At 46.7% G+C, this 13,931-nt stretch overlaps 1 protein-coding gene across 10 annotated transcripts in view; it reads right to left on the bottom strand.

The window, feature by feature from the left end:
• The window catches only part of ARHGAP22 (Rho GTPase activating protein 22), a 176,708-nt gene that overhangs the window by 33,335 nt on the left and 129,442 nt on the right, over positions 1-13,931 (bottom strand). For 6 of the 10 annotated variants that reach the window (XM_043926933.1, XM_043926935.1, XM_043926932.1 and 3 more), the window contains one exon: positions 2,811-2,987. In XM_043926933.1, the coding sequence (XP_043782868.1) occupies positions 2,811-2,987 (177 nt within the window). The remainder of the gene's footprint in view (positions 1-2,810; positions 2,988-13,931) is intronic. The other 4 variants (XM_043926934.1, XM_043926937.1, XM_043926938.1 and 1 more) reach the window with 1 other exon arrangement.

Below are 13,931 nucleotides of genomic sequence, written 5' to 3' on the forward strand. Positions count from 1 at the left end.
CCTTTGATGGCGGTTCCTGTTTAAATTCTTGTGAGTTCTTCAACACACAGTGCACTGCCTGAGAAATCTGTAAATGCTAGGGGAAGAAGGCTGGGGGAGGGCAAATCTGGATTCTATGTGGGATTCTGCAAACGGTCCCCATTCGGCAAGCACAGAGACAGACAGACAAGCACATGTGTCCAGGGAGTCAACACACCCTGAGTACAGGTAGACCATGTGTGATGTGACAGTGTCCTGATGGGCTGGGACGGAGCACAGCTTCAGAGGTCAGAACAACTGCCTGTTTCTCAGTTCCAGATGACTAACTCTGTCATCTTGGGCAAATTATTTAGCCTCTTTGACCTTTAGTTTCTTTCCTTTCTTGGTTCTATTTAGTTTTTGATTTTTTAATATAGTGAAATATGCAGACATTCAAAAAGTATTTAAAGCACATATTCACAGATATGCATAGTATTAAAAATGCATACCCTTGCAACTAGGCCTGCTATCCTGACTTTACAGCATTCATCTCTTTGTTTGACTTTATATTTTTTGCTGCCTAATTATTTGGCCATAAATAGTATAGTTTCGGGAGAAGGCAATGGCACCCCACTCCAGTACTCTTGCCTGGAAAATCCCATGGACGGAGAAGCCTGGTGGGCTGCAGTCCATGGGGTCGCTAAGAGTCGGACACGACTGAGTGACTTCACTTTCATTTTTCACTTTCATGCATTGGAGAAGGAAATGGCAGCCCACTCCAGTATTCTTGCCTGGAGAATCCCAGGGACGGGGAAGCCTGGTAGGCTGCCATCTATTGGGTCGCACAGAGTTGGACACGACTGAAGTGACTTAGCAGTAGCAGCAGCAGTATAGTTTCCCTCTGCCCTATTTTCTAAAAATTTTTATTTTTATTATGCCCCAAGGCATGTGGGATCTTAGTTCCCCAAGCAGGGATTGAACCTGCATGGAAGCTCTGGATCGCCAGGGAAGTTCCATCTTTCTGCCCTATCTTTGACTTTATATAAATGGAATTGCTGCCCTAGTCTCACAGTATGACTTTATATAAATGGAATTCCTGTCCTAGTCTCACAGTATGTTTTTAGGGTTCATGCATATTGTTGGGTGGAACTGTAGTTCATTCATTCTCACTGCTGTAGAGTTTTCTGTTGTAAGAATGAATCATTTATTTCTCCATTGCATGGCTGCTAGACACGTGGTGCTTTCTGTAACTCATTCAAAGAGCCTCTTGCTAGCCAAGATCATGGCAATGGTCTCCTTTCCCTATTGCTCAAAGGTGCCACCTGAAAGTCCAGCTGCATAGGTGTCTTCTCTGGATTCTATTCTCCTCCACTGGGTCACTTTCAAATACCTTGCACATAAAGGAGCCTGTAGAGGCTGCAGAAGTTCCTTGATGGGCTTAAGTATTCCCAGGCCATTAAACTGGGGCTGTGGGTCAAAGGCGCCATGATCACCAGGGGGCAGGGAGGCCATGGCTAACAGGGTGGGGCCACTTAGGAAGCCCCCAAAGGTGAGCTTCTGCCCCGGCCTGGATGGTGCATCAATCAAACACTATGCAACATGGAGAGAGAGGATGTTCATGGCTCGTGTGGTTAGGACATGGCTGGTCCTGTCTCCATACTCAGTGGCAAGTTGGTGGCCCCAGCCCAGCCGACATGGTGATCCTTCTAGAAGCCCTTTCCATGATGACTGCACAGAGACACCAACCTACAGAGAACAGCACCTGCGCAGCTGGGCATCACCATTGCTTTCTGTGCCCCATGTCCAGACCTTCAGCACACCCTGCAGCCCCATCTTCAGGATAAGTCTCAGCTGACCGTTCTCCATGTCTCCTCCATTCCCACTCATGCCCAGGCCCCACATCCTTGTCAGATGAGAGTCTCAGCCTTGTCCTTCTATGGCCCACCCTTCACATGGCAGCCAGAGGGCTCTTATAAGTCAAATAGTGTCTGTCTCCTGTTCAGAGCTCTCCCTGGTGTTCCATCAATTTAGAAGGAAATCTGAAATCCCCACTATATCCCCAAGGTTTCAGGTCCTCCATGTTCCCAACCTCACTCTTTCAGACCTTCTGATCTTCCTCAGAGTTCTCGTGTTTCCATGGCCCTTTCCCAACCCTTTGCACTCACTGGTCCCTCTGTCTGCATCTCTTTTCCATATCCTTGGCTTTCCCGGTGACGTTACTAAGTTGACTTTATAAAGTCTGTCCTTCCGTGTGGCTCTACTTGGCTCCCTTCATTTCTCCCCAGGGGACATCATGAGTCACCTTTACTTGCCTATCATCTCTCTCTCCCAGGACAAGGGAAGGGGGAGGGGAGGGTAGAGGCATCCTCTGGTTTAATTCTTAGTACCTGGAATACCACTCCATACACGGCAGGTACCCAATAAAAGTGTAGAATAAAGGAGCAGGTAAGTAAATGGCAACTTTCGTTTTCAGGTCAGGTCCAGGGCTATGTAGGCCATGAAGGGGCCACAAGTCGCAGCAGAGGGAAGGACTTGGTACCTCACCATCCAAAATGACCCTGAGTGCCTACTTCTGGCCTCAGACACACCCAACACTCAGCAAGGATCTGGACACAGAGGGAAGCACACACAAACCACAGGACTTTCAGGTCAGAAGAGGGCACGTTTTTGAAAAGTGGCCCAAGTCTCCCCTGCTAGGACCTGCTTGGTCCACCAAGGGTCCTGAGGACCGGCAGCAGAAAAGGACAACACTGCCTGTCTGTCTGCTGCCGCAGGAAGCATGGGACTCAGCCAGCAAGTCCTGAGACAGAGGGATCTTGCAGGCTCAGTGTGGGGAGGAGGGGCGTGATTACCTGAAGGCAAGGGTTCTAGAGGGTGAGCATGCGCGCTACGGGCAGTACCTCGGCCAAACGGGGCCCAGATGACCCGGCGGATGGCCTGCACCCAGTCTTCCATGTCCCGCTGGGAGCTGGCCATGAGCAGGAGCGCCTCGGGGTTGGCCGGCACCTTCTCCCGCTCCCCGGCACCACCTGCAAGACAGAGAGAACAGGCTTACTGCAGGCACCCGGGCAGACATGGGGTGCCTCCCCCACAGGGCTCTCTCCGGCCCAACACCAGGTGGCTTTCATTCCCTGGGGTGTGAGACGGCCGTCTCTCCAAAAACCATTCAGCAGCAGCTGTGCTTTCTGGTTCTATATTTGCACATCTTCATACCTCGCACATCTGTCTTTGGGGCCCTCTTGGGTTTCTCCCTTAGCCTTCTTGGTTATTTTTCCCTATTATTAAAATCATCCTGGGGTACTATTAGAAAAAAGCATGCAGATTTGACAGCAGCTCAGAGAAGCTCAGACACCAGAGGAGCTTCAGTACGTATTTTGTTAAATCAACTTTACACATCTTTAAACCCAGCTAAATGTCACTAAGTGCTTTTAACATGGGCTGTGACATCACAGCCTGCTCTCCCATCCCTGAAAACAAGGCCTGATTCTTCACATGTATTAAAGTTACAGAGGGAATTCTCTGGCGGTCCAGTGGTTAGAATTTTGCATTTCCACTGACAGGACTCTGGGTTCAATTCCCATTAAGAGAAATAACATCCTGCAAGCCATGCAGTGCAAACAAAAAAAAAATTTTTTTTTAAGTTACTGAGACGATATTAAACCAGGATGAAACAAATACTCCAGAATTCTCCATCTGTCCCCACTCACAGCTAGATACTGGATTATTATCCAAAGGCAGAAAGATAGGAATGCCCAGACAGTTTTTGATGAATTGACTTTTTCTACAGTAGCTCCAGAGGTTCTTGAGTTTTCATGTGCAAGTGAATTAATTTTGGAGATATACCTAAAACAATTTATACTGAACTGAGGTCTATATACAGGCAATTTAAGGGATTTTCAAGAATAATCTTATCTTTATGGCCCGTCCCATAGCATATAACTCACTGTTACTTGCTAAGGTCCTAGAACCTCAGACCCTAAGTGGGTTTACCTGCTGATGGGATGAGTCCCAGACATCTCTGTTCCCAAAGGAGTGGGATGAAAGGAGAGCTGTGAGACCCAGGCCATTCCTTCTGGAACCCTCAGCCCAGTGATGGAGACCAGACAGGAGTAGTGAACCAGAGAATATATGACTCTCCTGATGAACAAAGCTGACACACATCTGTCCTTCTAGGATTCTTTAATCTTCACAATGACCCTGAGTGAGGTACTGTTACTATTTTCATTTGACAGGCAGGGAAACTGAAGCACAGAGTGACTATGGGACTTCTCTCAATTCACACAGCTAATACATGGCCCAACCAGTCCATCCTAAAGGAGATCAGTCCTGGGTGTTCATTGGAAGGACTGATGTTGAAGCTGAAACTCCAATACTCTGGCCACATCATGGGAAGAGTTGACTCATTGGAAAAGACCCTGATGCTGGGAGGGAATGGGGGCAGGAGGAGAAGGGGACAAAAGAAGATGAGATGGTTGGTTGGCATCACCGACTCAATGGACATGAGTTTGAGTAGGCTCTGGGAGTCAGTGATGGACAGGGAAGCCTGGCGTGCTGCAGTCCATGGGGTCACAAAGAGTCGGACACAACCGAGCGACTGAATACATGGCAGAGCCTGGGATTCAAAGTCCCGGGCACTGGGCTCTGATCCAGCCCATGGTCCTGTCGTTTCTCCATCAATGAGGCAGCCCTCTGGGGTCAGGCTGACAGCGCCCAGAGCAAGGCAGCTGAGGACTGGGGAAACCGAGGAGGCTGCTCTGAGGGCTGAAGCATGGGATGAGATGCATCCTTGCTGAGACGATACACATGAGGCCTGGAGGCAGGGTAAAAGGAAAGCGTGCTGATGGGGCCCATGGAGCCTAAAGCTCAGAAGAGCGGTGAGCCAGGGTCCTAGGATGCCTTCTGAGCTCTTCAGGACACACACAGGAGTCCGACTCCTTTCAGCCCAGGCAGCAATGCAGAGGCAGAGAGGAAGGAAGCTTGAAGCAGAGACAGCAGAGCCTGGAGCCCAAGAGACAGTGAGGCCAATGGAAAACAAAGACTGGAGGCATGGCTGGGGCAGCTGTGTGGTCATTCACAGGGCAAGGGCACCACCACCGAGAAGGGGCTGGCTCTGCATCCTTAGGAGTCAACACCACATGCACTATGAGGCAGGGCTGGCTGCGTGTGGGGACGGGAAGGTTTTCTATGTTTGCTTTTCTGGAGAAACATCCCAAAATAACTCAGAAGAAAAGGACCTGGAGATCGACGACTCCAAGAATATGTTGTGGTTACTTGTTTGTCCTAAATGAATACTCAGGTTTGTATATAACTGGAATTTCTCATTTTTTCACTTCTTTTTTTCTAAAGACGGTGACCCATGTCAAACAAGCTCAAAACCTGGCTCTGCCCTTCCCGCAGGTTGACAGATTCTCTCACGTCCAGTTGCACCTCGGCCTAGGGTCCTGCTCTCCTGGTGCTCTCAGCCTGTGGGTTTAACTTTTCAAGTATTTTTCATGTGTGTGCATTTATCTATGTGTATTTCTATATAGCATATTTAACTTTTTAAGAAATTGCCATAACCTGTTCTCCAAAGTGATTGCACTACTCTATGCTGCCACCAGCAATATATGAGGGTTCCAGTTTCTCCACTTCCTCACCAACACTTGCTGCAGCTGGTCTCTTTACTTCTAGTCATTATAATGGGTGTGTAGGGGCAGAGTATCATGTTTGAATTTGCATTTTCCAAATGACTATTGATCCTGAGTATCTTTTTATGTACTTAATTGCCATCCATGTGTCTTATTTGGTGAAATATCTGTTGAAATCTTTTATCCACTTTTAAAATATTTATTTTTATTTATTTGGCTGAGGCGGGTCCTAGCTGCGGCCTGCAGGATCTAGTTCTCTGAACAGGGATCAAACCCAGGCACCCTACAATAGGAGCTCAGAGTCTTTAGCCACTGAACCACCAGGGAAGTCCCTATCCATTTTAAAAATCGGTCGTTCATGTTTCATTATTGAGTTTTGAGAGTTCTTTACATCTTCTGGGTGAAAGCTCTTTATCAGATATATGCTACGTAAATATCTCTCCCAGTCTGTGCCTTCTCTTTTCATTCTATTAACAGTGTGTTTGCAAGAGCGGAAGTGTTTAATTTGGATAAAGCTCAACTTATCAATTTTTTCTGGTTGTGTATCTAAGAAAATTTTGCTTAACCCAAGGTTGTAAAAGTTTTCTCCTAGATTTTCTTCCGGAAGTTTCATGTTTTAGGGTTTATGTTTAGCGTATGAGTTAGTTTTGTAGATGGTGCAAGATAAAGCTTGGAATTCATCCTCTTATACATGGATGTCCAGTCGTTCCAGCACCATTTGGTGAACAGACTATCCTTCCACACTGACTTGGGCACTTACACAGGTGATCACATCACCTGCAAATAAAGACAGTTTCACTTCATCCCTTCCAGTCTGGGTGCTTTGTATTCCTGTTTCTTGCCTAATTGTGCTGACTAGAGCCTTATACCATGTTGAATAGAAGTGGTTAAGAGTGGACATCTTATCTTATTCTTGATCTGATAGGAAAAGCATTCAACTTTTCACCATTAAGTTTATCTGCTGCAAGTTTCTTACTGATGTCCTTTCTCAGGTTGAGGAACTTCTATTTCCAGTTTGCTGGAGAGTTTTTTTGTTTTTGTTTTTAACAGAAATGGATGTTGGGGTTTTGTCAAATGTTTTTTTCTCTAGCTTTTGAAAAACCGCATTTTATGTTTTTAGTTTGTTATTACAATGAATTATGCTCATAGATTTTCAAATGTTAAACTACTTTTGCATTCCTGAAATCCCAACTGGTCATGATGTGTTGTCCTTTTTATTATTGCTGGGTTCAATTTACTAAAATATTGTGGAGAATTTTTCATCTGTATTCACAAAGGATATTGGTAGGCCGTTTTCTTTTATGTCTTATTTTGGTATCAGGGTAATACTGGTTTCACAGAATAAGCTGGTAAGTATTCCCTTTTTCAATATTTTTGGAAGAGTCTGTGTAGAGTTGCCATTGTTTTTAATATTTGGTAGAATTCATTGTGGGAAGGTTTTTAATAGCAAATTAAATTTCTCTAATATAGACACCTATTTCTTTTGAGGGAGCTTTGTAGTTTGTGTCTTTCAAGGAATTTGTCTGTTTCATCTAAGTTGTTGAATTCATTGACATAAAGTTGTTCAGAATATTCCTTTACTGTGTTTTTAGTATTTGAAGAGTCTAGTGATGTCGACTCTCTCATTTCTATCATTGGTAATTTGTGTCTTCTCTTTTCCCCTAGTTAGTCCTCTAGACGCTTACTGATTTTATTAACCTCAAAAAAGAGATTTTTGTTTTACTGACTTTATGTCTTTGTTTTTCTGGTTAGCAACCTTTGAAAGGGCTAGAGTAAATATTTTAGGTTTTCAGGCCATATGGTCTCTGCCAAAACTACGTACTCTGCTGTTGTAGTTAAAAAGCAGCCACAGACAACATGTAAGTGAAAGGGCAGGGCTGTGTATTTGTGTATAAATTTGATTTCAAAAAGGGGAAGCCAGTCCGCAGGTTGTAGTTTGCCAACTTGTGTTGTATCTCATTAATTTACACTCTGATCTTAATTGCTTCTCTTTATCTGTTCACTTTGTGTTTAATTTGGTCTTATTTTTCTAGTGTCTTACAGTATTTAGTATTATAATTGCCCCCTAAGTATGCTTTAGAGGCATGCACAAAATTTGTATATTGTTTTTTTCATCTTTATTCAGCTCAAAATGTCTTATCCTTTGGATTTCTTCTTTGACCTATGCATTATTTAGAAATGTGTTATTTCCAAGTTTGGGAGGATTTTCCAGAAATCTTTCTGTTAACTGATTTCTAAGTTAATTCCCTTATTTTCAGAGAAGATACACTGTCTGATTTGAACATATTTTTGGCTGTACCACACGGCTTGCAGGTCTTAGTTCCTGGACCAGGGACTGAACCAGTGTCCTCAGCAGTGAAAGCATGAAGTCCCAACCACTGGACTGCCAGGGAATTCCCGTGAATATGGTCTATCTTGCTAAGCGTTCTGTGTGCACTGAGAAGAATGATTCTGCTGTAGCTGGGTAAAGTGTTTCATAAATTAGGTCTAGTTGTTGACTTTTAAAAATATTTTACATATTCTTACTGATTTTCTGTCTATGTCTTCCTATATATTTTGTTTCTAAGACTTATTTGGTGGGTCCAGAGTTCTCAGTATAGAGCAAACTATCCCCCACTGCTGAGAGAAAACACTTCTGTGCATTCTATGCAATGCCCCAGGAGTCACGAGGTCTGGCAGACAGCAAGAGGCACTATTCCCTGCGCTGTATCAGAATGCTCAGTGTGGCCTCTAACCCTTTCTAGTGCTTCTCTCTTGGCCTCGGGGATTTTCCGCACACTCCTGTGCACGAGGCAATGAGCTCCAAGGGAGTTTCCTCTCCGAGCAGCACTTTCCTCCTTGGTGCTCTATTCTGAACACTTGAGATGCTCTGGTCTCCCCAGCTGTCTCTCTAACTCATGGAGCTCACTGGGTTCCACCTGGGTTTCCCCTTCCTGCATCACAGCCTGAAAACTTTCCCAGGGCAGTAAGCTATTGCATGGTGTAGGGCTCACTTCCTTTGTTTCCCATCTCTTGCAGGGGGTGGATGTCAACAGTCCTTCACTGCCTAATGTTTTGAAAGTAAGTATCTTAAAAATCATTGTTTCATATTATTTGTCCTTTTGGGGGGATTGTTTTAGGTGGGAGAGCAAACTGGTCCCCATTGATTGTGCATAGTAGGGTGTATAGAGCACCCCTGGCCTCTACTCACTGGATGTTGGTAGCAGCCTCTCCCTCCTCCCCAGGTTTGACAGTCAAAAATGTCTCCACCTGTTCTCAAATGTTCCTTGGGGGTCAAGGCTGCCCCCAGTTGAGAAGCATTGATATAGAGCAATGAGATCTAGACCTCCTCTGAGCCTAAATGACTATGATCCTACAGCTGTAGGCACAATATGGCTTGTCTGAAAATCATAACTGTCTCACCTATCACACCAGCTTCCTACTGTGTTTCTGTCTTAGTGCTGGGTCTCCAGGTGCCCAGAGCAGAAAATTGGGAGTCACCTGACCTGTTCCTCCCCTTGTCCCCTTCCTGTCCCATACTGTCCCCTGATGAGCTCGTCCAGTCTCAGGGCTTTAACTGCCATCCCTAAGCCGACAACTTCCAGACTCACTCTTTCCCTGCCCTCCAGATCCTTCTGTGCCCCTCCCCAGACAGCTCCAATGAGATGTCTCCAGGCATCTCCCAAATATGAATTCCATCTCCACATCTGGGACCCCTCCCCTTCCCAGGTGAGGTCAATTCCACCTTCTGGTTACCCAAGTGGAAACCAGACACATCCTCAGCTCCACTCTGTCTCATAGCCATTCCAATGAGTAAATTCTTTGTTAAAAATTAATTAATTAATTTTAATTGGAGGCTAATTACTTTACAATATTGTACTGGTTTTTGCCATACATTGACATGAATCAGCCATAGGTGTATGTGTATTCCCCATCCTGAACCCCCCTCCCACCTGCCTCCCCTTCCCATCCCTCTGGGTCATCCCAGTGCACCAGCCCTGAGCACCCTGTCTCATGCATCGAACCTGGACTGGCAGTCTATTTCACAGGTGATAATATACATGTTTCAATGCTATTCTCTCAAATCATCCCACCCTAGCCTTCTCCCACAGAGTCCAAAAGACTGTTCTTTACATCTGAGTCTCTTTTGCTGTCTTGTATATAGGGTCATCGTTACCATCTTTCTAAATTCCATATATAGGCGTTAATATTCTGTATTGGTGTTTTCCTTTCTGACTTTCTTCACTCTGTATAATAGGCTCCAGTTTCATCCACCTCATTAGAACTGATTGGTGAGGAGAAAAGGGAACCCTCTTTCACTGTTGGTGGGAATGCAAACTAGTACAGCCACTATGGAGAACAGTGTGGAGAGTCCTTAAAAAACGGAAATAGAACTGCCATACGACCCAGCAATCCCACTGCTGGGCATACACACCAAGGAAACCAATGAGTAAATTCTATTGGCTCCTCCTTCAAGACCTTCAAAATCTGGCCACTTATCACTGTTCCACCTGGTCCAAGCCATCATCATTTCTCCTCTGGATTATTGGTATGGTCTTTAGGCTCCCTCCCTTGCTCCCAGTGGCTTATTTTCAGTATGGCAGCATAGTGAGCCAGCTCACACACCTCTGCAGTGTCCACCCCTCAGCAAAGTCCTTGCAGTGATCTTCCAGGGGCCTCGATCTCTTGCCCATTACCCCTCATGCCTCATAGCTGTTCTCTGCTTTGCTGTCTGCCATTTCCCAGAGAGCGAGACACTCCCCTGCCCAGGGTCCTTGCGCCTGCTCGCCCTTTGCCTTTGCTCTTGCTCAGAACGCCGTTCTTCCAGACACTGCCATGACTTGCTCCCGCATCTTCAGGTCTCCCCTCAAGCATTACCTTCCTGGGGGATCCTCCCTGACTACCCGATGAAACCTCGCCTACTGCATTCCACATCACCCACTGCAACCCGGGCCCCTTCCCAGCCTTAAACTTTCCATATAAGAGTCATTCATTCAGTCATGTCCAACTCTTAGAGACCCCATGGACTATAGCTCACCAGGCTCCTCTGTCCATGGGATTCTCCAGGAAAGAATACTGGAGTGGGTTGCCCTTCCCTTCTCCAGGGTATCTTCCTGACCCACATTTTGAACCTGAGTCTCGCGCATTGCCATAGCACTTATGGAAATCCATTATACATATATTTTATGTGTTTATGTGATATGCTTATTGACACTTTATTTTCAGCCCACTCCTGATATGTCTGTTTTATAAACAACTCCAGCACACTGAGCCGTCCCTGGCATGGGGAGGGCTTGCATGGAATCTGCAGAGAATGGAAGAATAATAGCAGCTGCAAGAACCAAGGTGACAGGCACACACAGAGCACCCATTCTAAGGCAGGCACGATCTTCACAAGCTGATGGCAAAGTGGTGTCATGATTCCTATTTTAAAGGAAAGGAAACTGAAGTCCAGGGATATCTAGAAACATGTCCAAGCTGTAAAATCAGTGAACAATGACTCCACGCAGCCTGATTCCTAACCCTGACCCCACTCTGTGCTCACTACTTCAACCTATGGCTTGTATAAGGGTACTGGCCCCTACATGACCCTGTCAGGATCCAGCCCAGCTCTTCTTGTTTCCAGTTGGGCTTTCCTCCCTTCTGGGATCCTGGATTTCAGAACTTCCTTTTGTGTTTGAATTTCTCTTTCCACCAGCACAAGGGGTTTGGGGTAAGGAGGTGACTCCAAAAGGCAGCAAGTCCTGGCAGTGGTTCCAGGACAAGAACTCCTATCTTTCAATTCTGCTATACAAGAATTTTCACAATAAAATGCAAAAAGAGTAAATGATATCTGTAAAACCATTTTGTAAACCACTGTAGCCCATGGAACTCCTTCTATGACATTCAGGTCAAAAAGCTGTCATTCTTATGTAATTAATCAAATGATATCTGAATTAGTCCAGGATTTATGGAAAATGTTTAAAAATCAAAAGAAGTCACTATTTAAAGGTGACAGCAGCTGCAATGTATGGTGTGTCACAGGCCCGTCATCATTCTACAAGTTGCCCAGGGGAGCAAGGAACCCCAGGGGAGGCTCCAACACCTGGATTCCCAGGGGTGAAGGCCAAGCATGGGGATGTAGCTGTCCAAAGCAGCATAATCCAATGGAAAAATACAACGTGAGCTACAAGTATAATTTCAAATGTTTTAGTAGCTACATTTAAAAAAGAAAAAGAACTTGTTTTGAACAATATATTTTTGTTTATCCCAACAGATCCAAAATAGTATTAGAACACATAATCAGAAACTGCTGAGACAGTACGTTTATGTACTTTTTGTACTAAGTGTTCAAAATCTTGTGTGTAGCTTGTACTAACAGCACACCTGCTCTAGGTACATTTCAAGGGTTCAGTTGTCATATGAGGCCTGGTGGCTGAAGGCTGGACAGCTTTCAGGTGGGTTAGACTGAGGCTAGAGGGGAGTGGGAAAGCCCACCATCCTAATTTCCTGAGACTCATATGCGTGTGTGTGTGTGTCTGTTTGTGCACACGCACGTGAGTGTGTGCATGCAGCTAGCTCTGGGCAATGCTTCATTGCCAGCTAGGCTTTTCTGCAACGTCCCCAGGGGTAGCCTTCCCTGCCTATCCCTGCCAGGCTGCACCGGGCTAAACTCGAGCAGCAGTTCCAGCCTCCCGCGTATCCCTGTTGTCTCATCTGTACCCTGCTCCTCTCACTTGGAGCCACCAAATGCCACTTGCCCTTCAAGGGTTAATCACCCCCCAGTCTGGTGTCCTGCAGCTGGCTCTTGGCCTCGGCTGTACACTTACCCCTAGGCAGCAGCCTGCTCCTCTTCAGATGCCTGGTGGGGCAGAAAGGCATGGTGCAAGAACTGGCGGGGCTGTGGTAGCAGGACGGCAGCAGCCAAGCTCGCCCAGGAACAGATGCCAGGCGTACGGGGTGCTGGCCGCACCAGGTCGCAACCTCCTGACTGCCTGTGCGCTCTGCCCGAGAACTGGGGACCAGGCGCTTTTAGTCTCTCCTGGGGAACTTCTGTACTTCTCAGTGCCTCAAAGCCAGGACTGTCCCAGGTGGGGAGGGGCGAGGAGGAACTGGGTTCCTGCAGGGGTGGGCCCTCCAGTTGGTACTGGTGCTGAGTCAGGGCCTGTCCGGGTGTCCTACAGTGGAAACCCCTAGGCAGGTCCCAAGTGCCTGCCACCCTGCATGCTCCTTCCCGTATTCTGGGACTGAGAGCATAGGCTGGACCCCCAGGCCCACCAGTTTTGTGCCTCCTGGTCTTCCTCTCCAAGTGGAGCCTCCAACCTCCTCTCCTGGTTGGTAGAGATTAAGTGAATACATGGGAGAAGGCTGAGAAAACATAAGTGCTTACTGGTTCACATAACCGTTCTGCTTTTCCATTTCTTCATCAGCAAAATGAGGCCAATGACTAAACCTACCTTGGGAGATTCTGGTGAGGACTGAATGAGGCAAGGAGGCCAGGGGCTGGGCAGGACCCTGCACGTGCTTCCTAAGTGCTGTCATACCCTCTGTCTTCCCTGTGTGATGACAGGGCAGCTGGGGTTCCCAGTGGCCCAGGGCCACCCGGCCGGGAAATGTACAATAGGATTTGGATTTAGCAATTTTGGATTTTTTCCATGAATTAGTTGCCACCCCTTAGGCTCTATCCCTGATCCTGGGGGCACAGAGCCTGAGACAGCTCCTTGCCAGGCCCGGCTGCCTCTCCTGTATCACTCAGTCCTCCAGGGCACAGTGTCAAGAGTCTGGACCAGCAGCTCTGCAGATACCATCCTAAAGAGCTGGGACAGGCAGCAGGCATGAAACTCTGGTGAGAGCACAGGGCAAGAGGCTGCATTTGAGTTGATGTCACCTGTTTATCTGCCCATCTCTCCTATATGTCTACATATCCTCTCCTAAGGCTTCCCGGTGGCTCAGATGCTAAAGAATCTCCTGCAATGCAGGAGACCTGGGTTTGATCCCTGGGTTGGGAAGATCCCCTGGAGAAGGGAATGGCTACCCATTCCAGCATTCTTGTCTGGAGAATCCCATGGACAGAAGCTTGGCAGGCTACAGTCCATGGGGTAGCAAAGAGTTGGACATGACTGAGCAACTTTCACTTTCATCCTCTCCTATCCATCTACCTCTCCTTTCCTATATGTCTACCTATCTATCCATCCATTCACCCATCCCTTCAACAAAGAACAGCCACCAATAAAAGCAAAGCACATCGGCTTAAAATTCCTAGGAAGGCCTACTGTTCCTGGAATAAAATGCATCTCCGATGTGGTCCTGGGCCTCCAGGTCCCCTGGCCACACCTCCTCCCTCTTGCCCACCCTTTCACTGCCATCAGCCATCCTGGGCCCCTTTCT

Source organism: Cervus elaphus, chromosome 15, assembly GCF_910594005.1.
Source record: "Cervus elaphus chromosome 15, mCerEla1.1, whole genome shotgun sequence".
Lineage (NCBI taxonomy): Eukaryota > Metazoa > Chordata > Mammalia > Artiodactyla > Cervidae > Cervus > Cervus elaphus.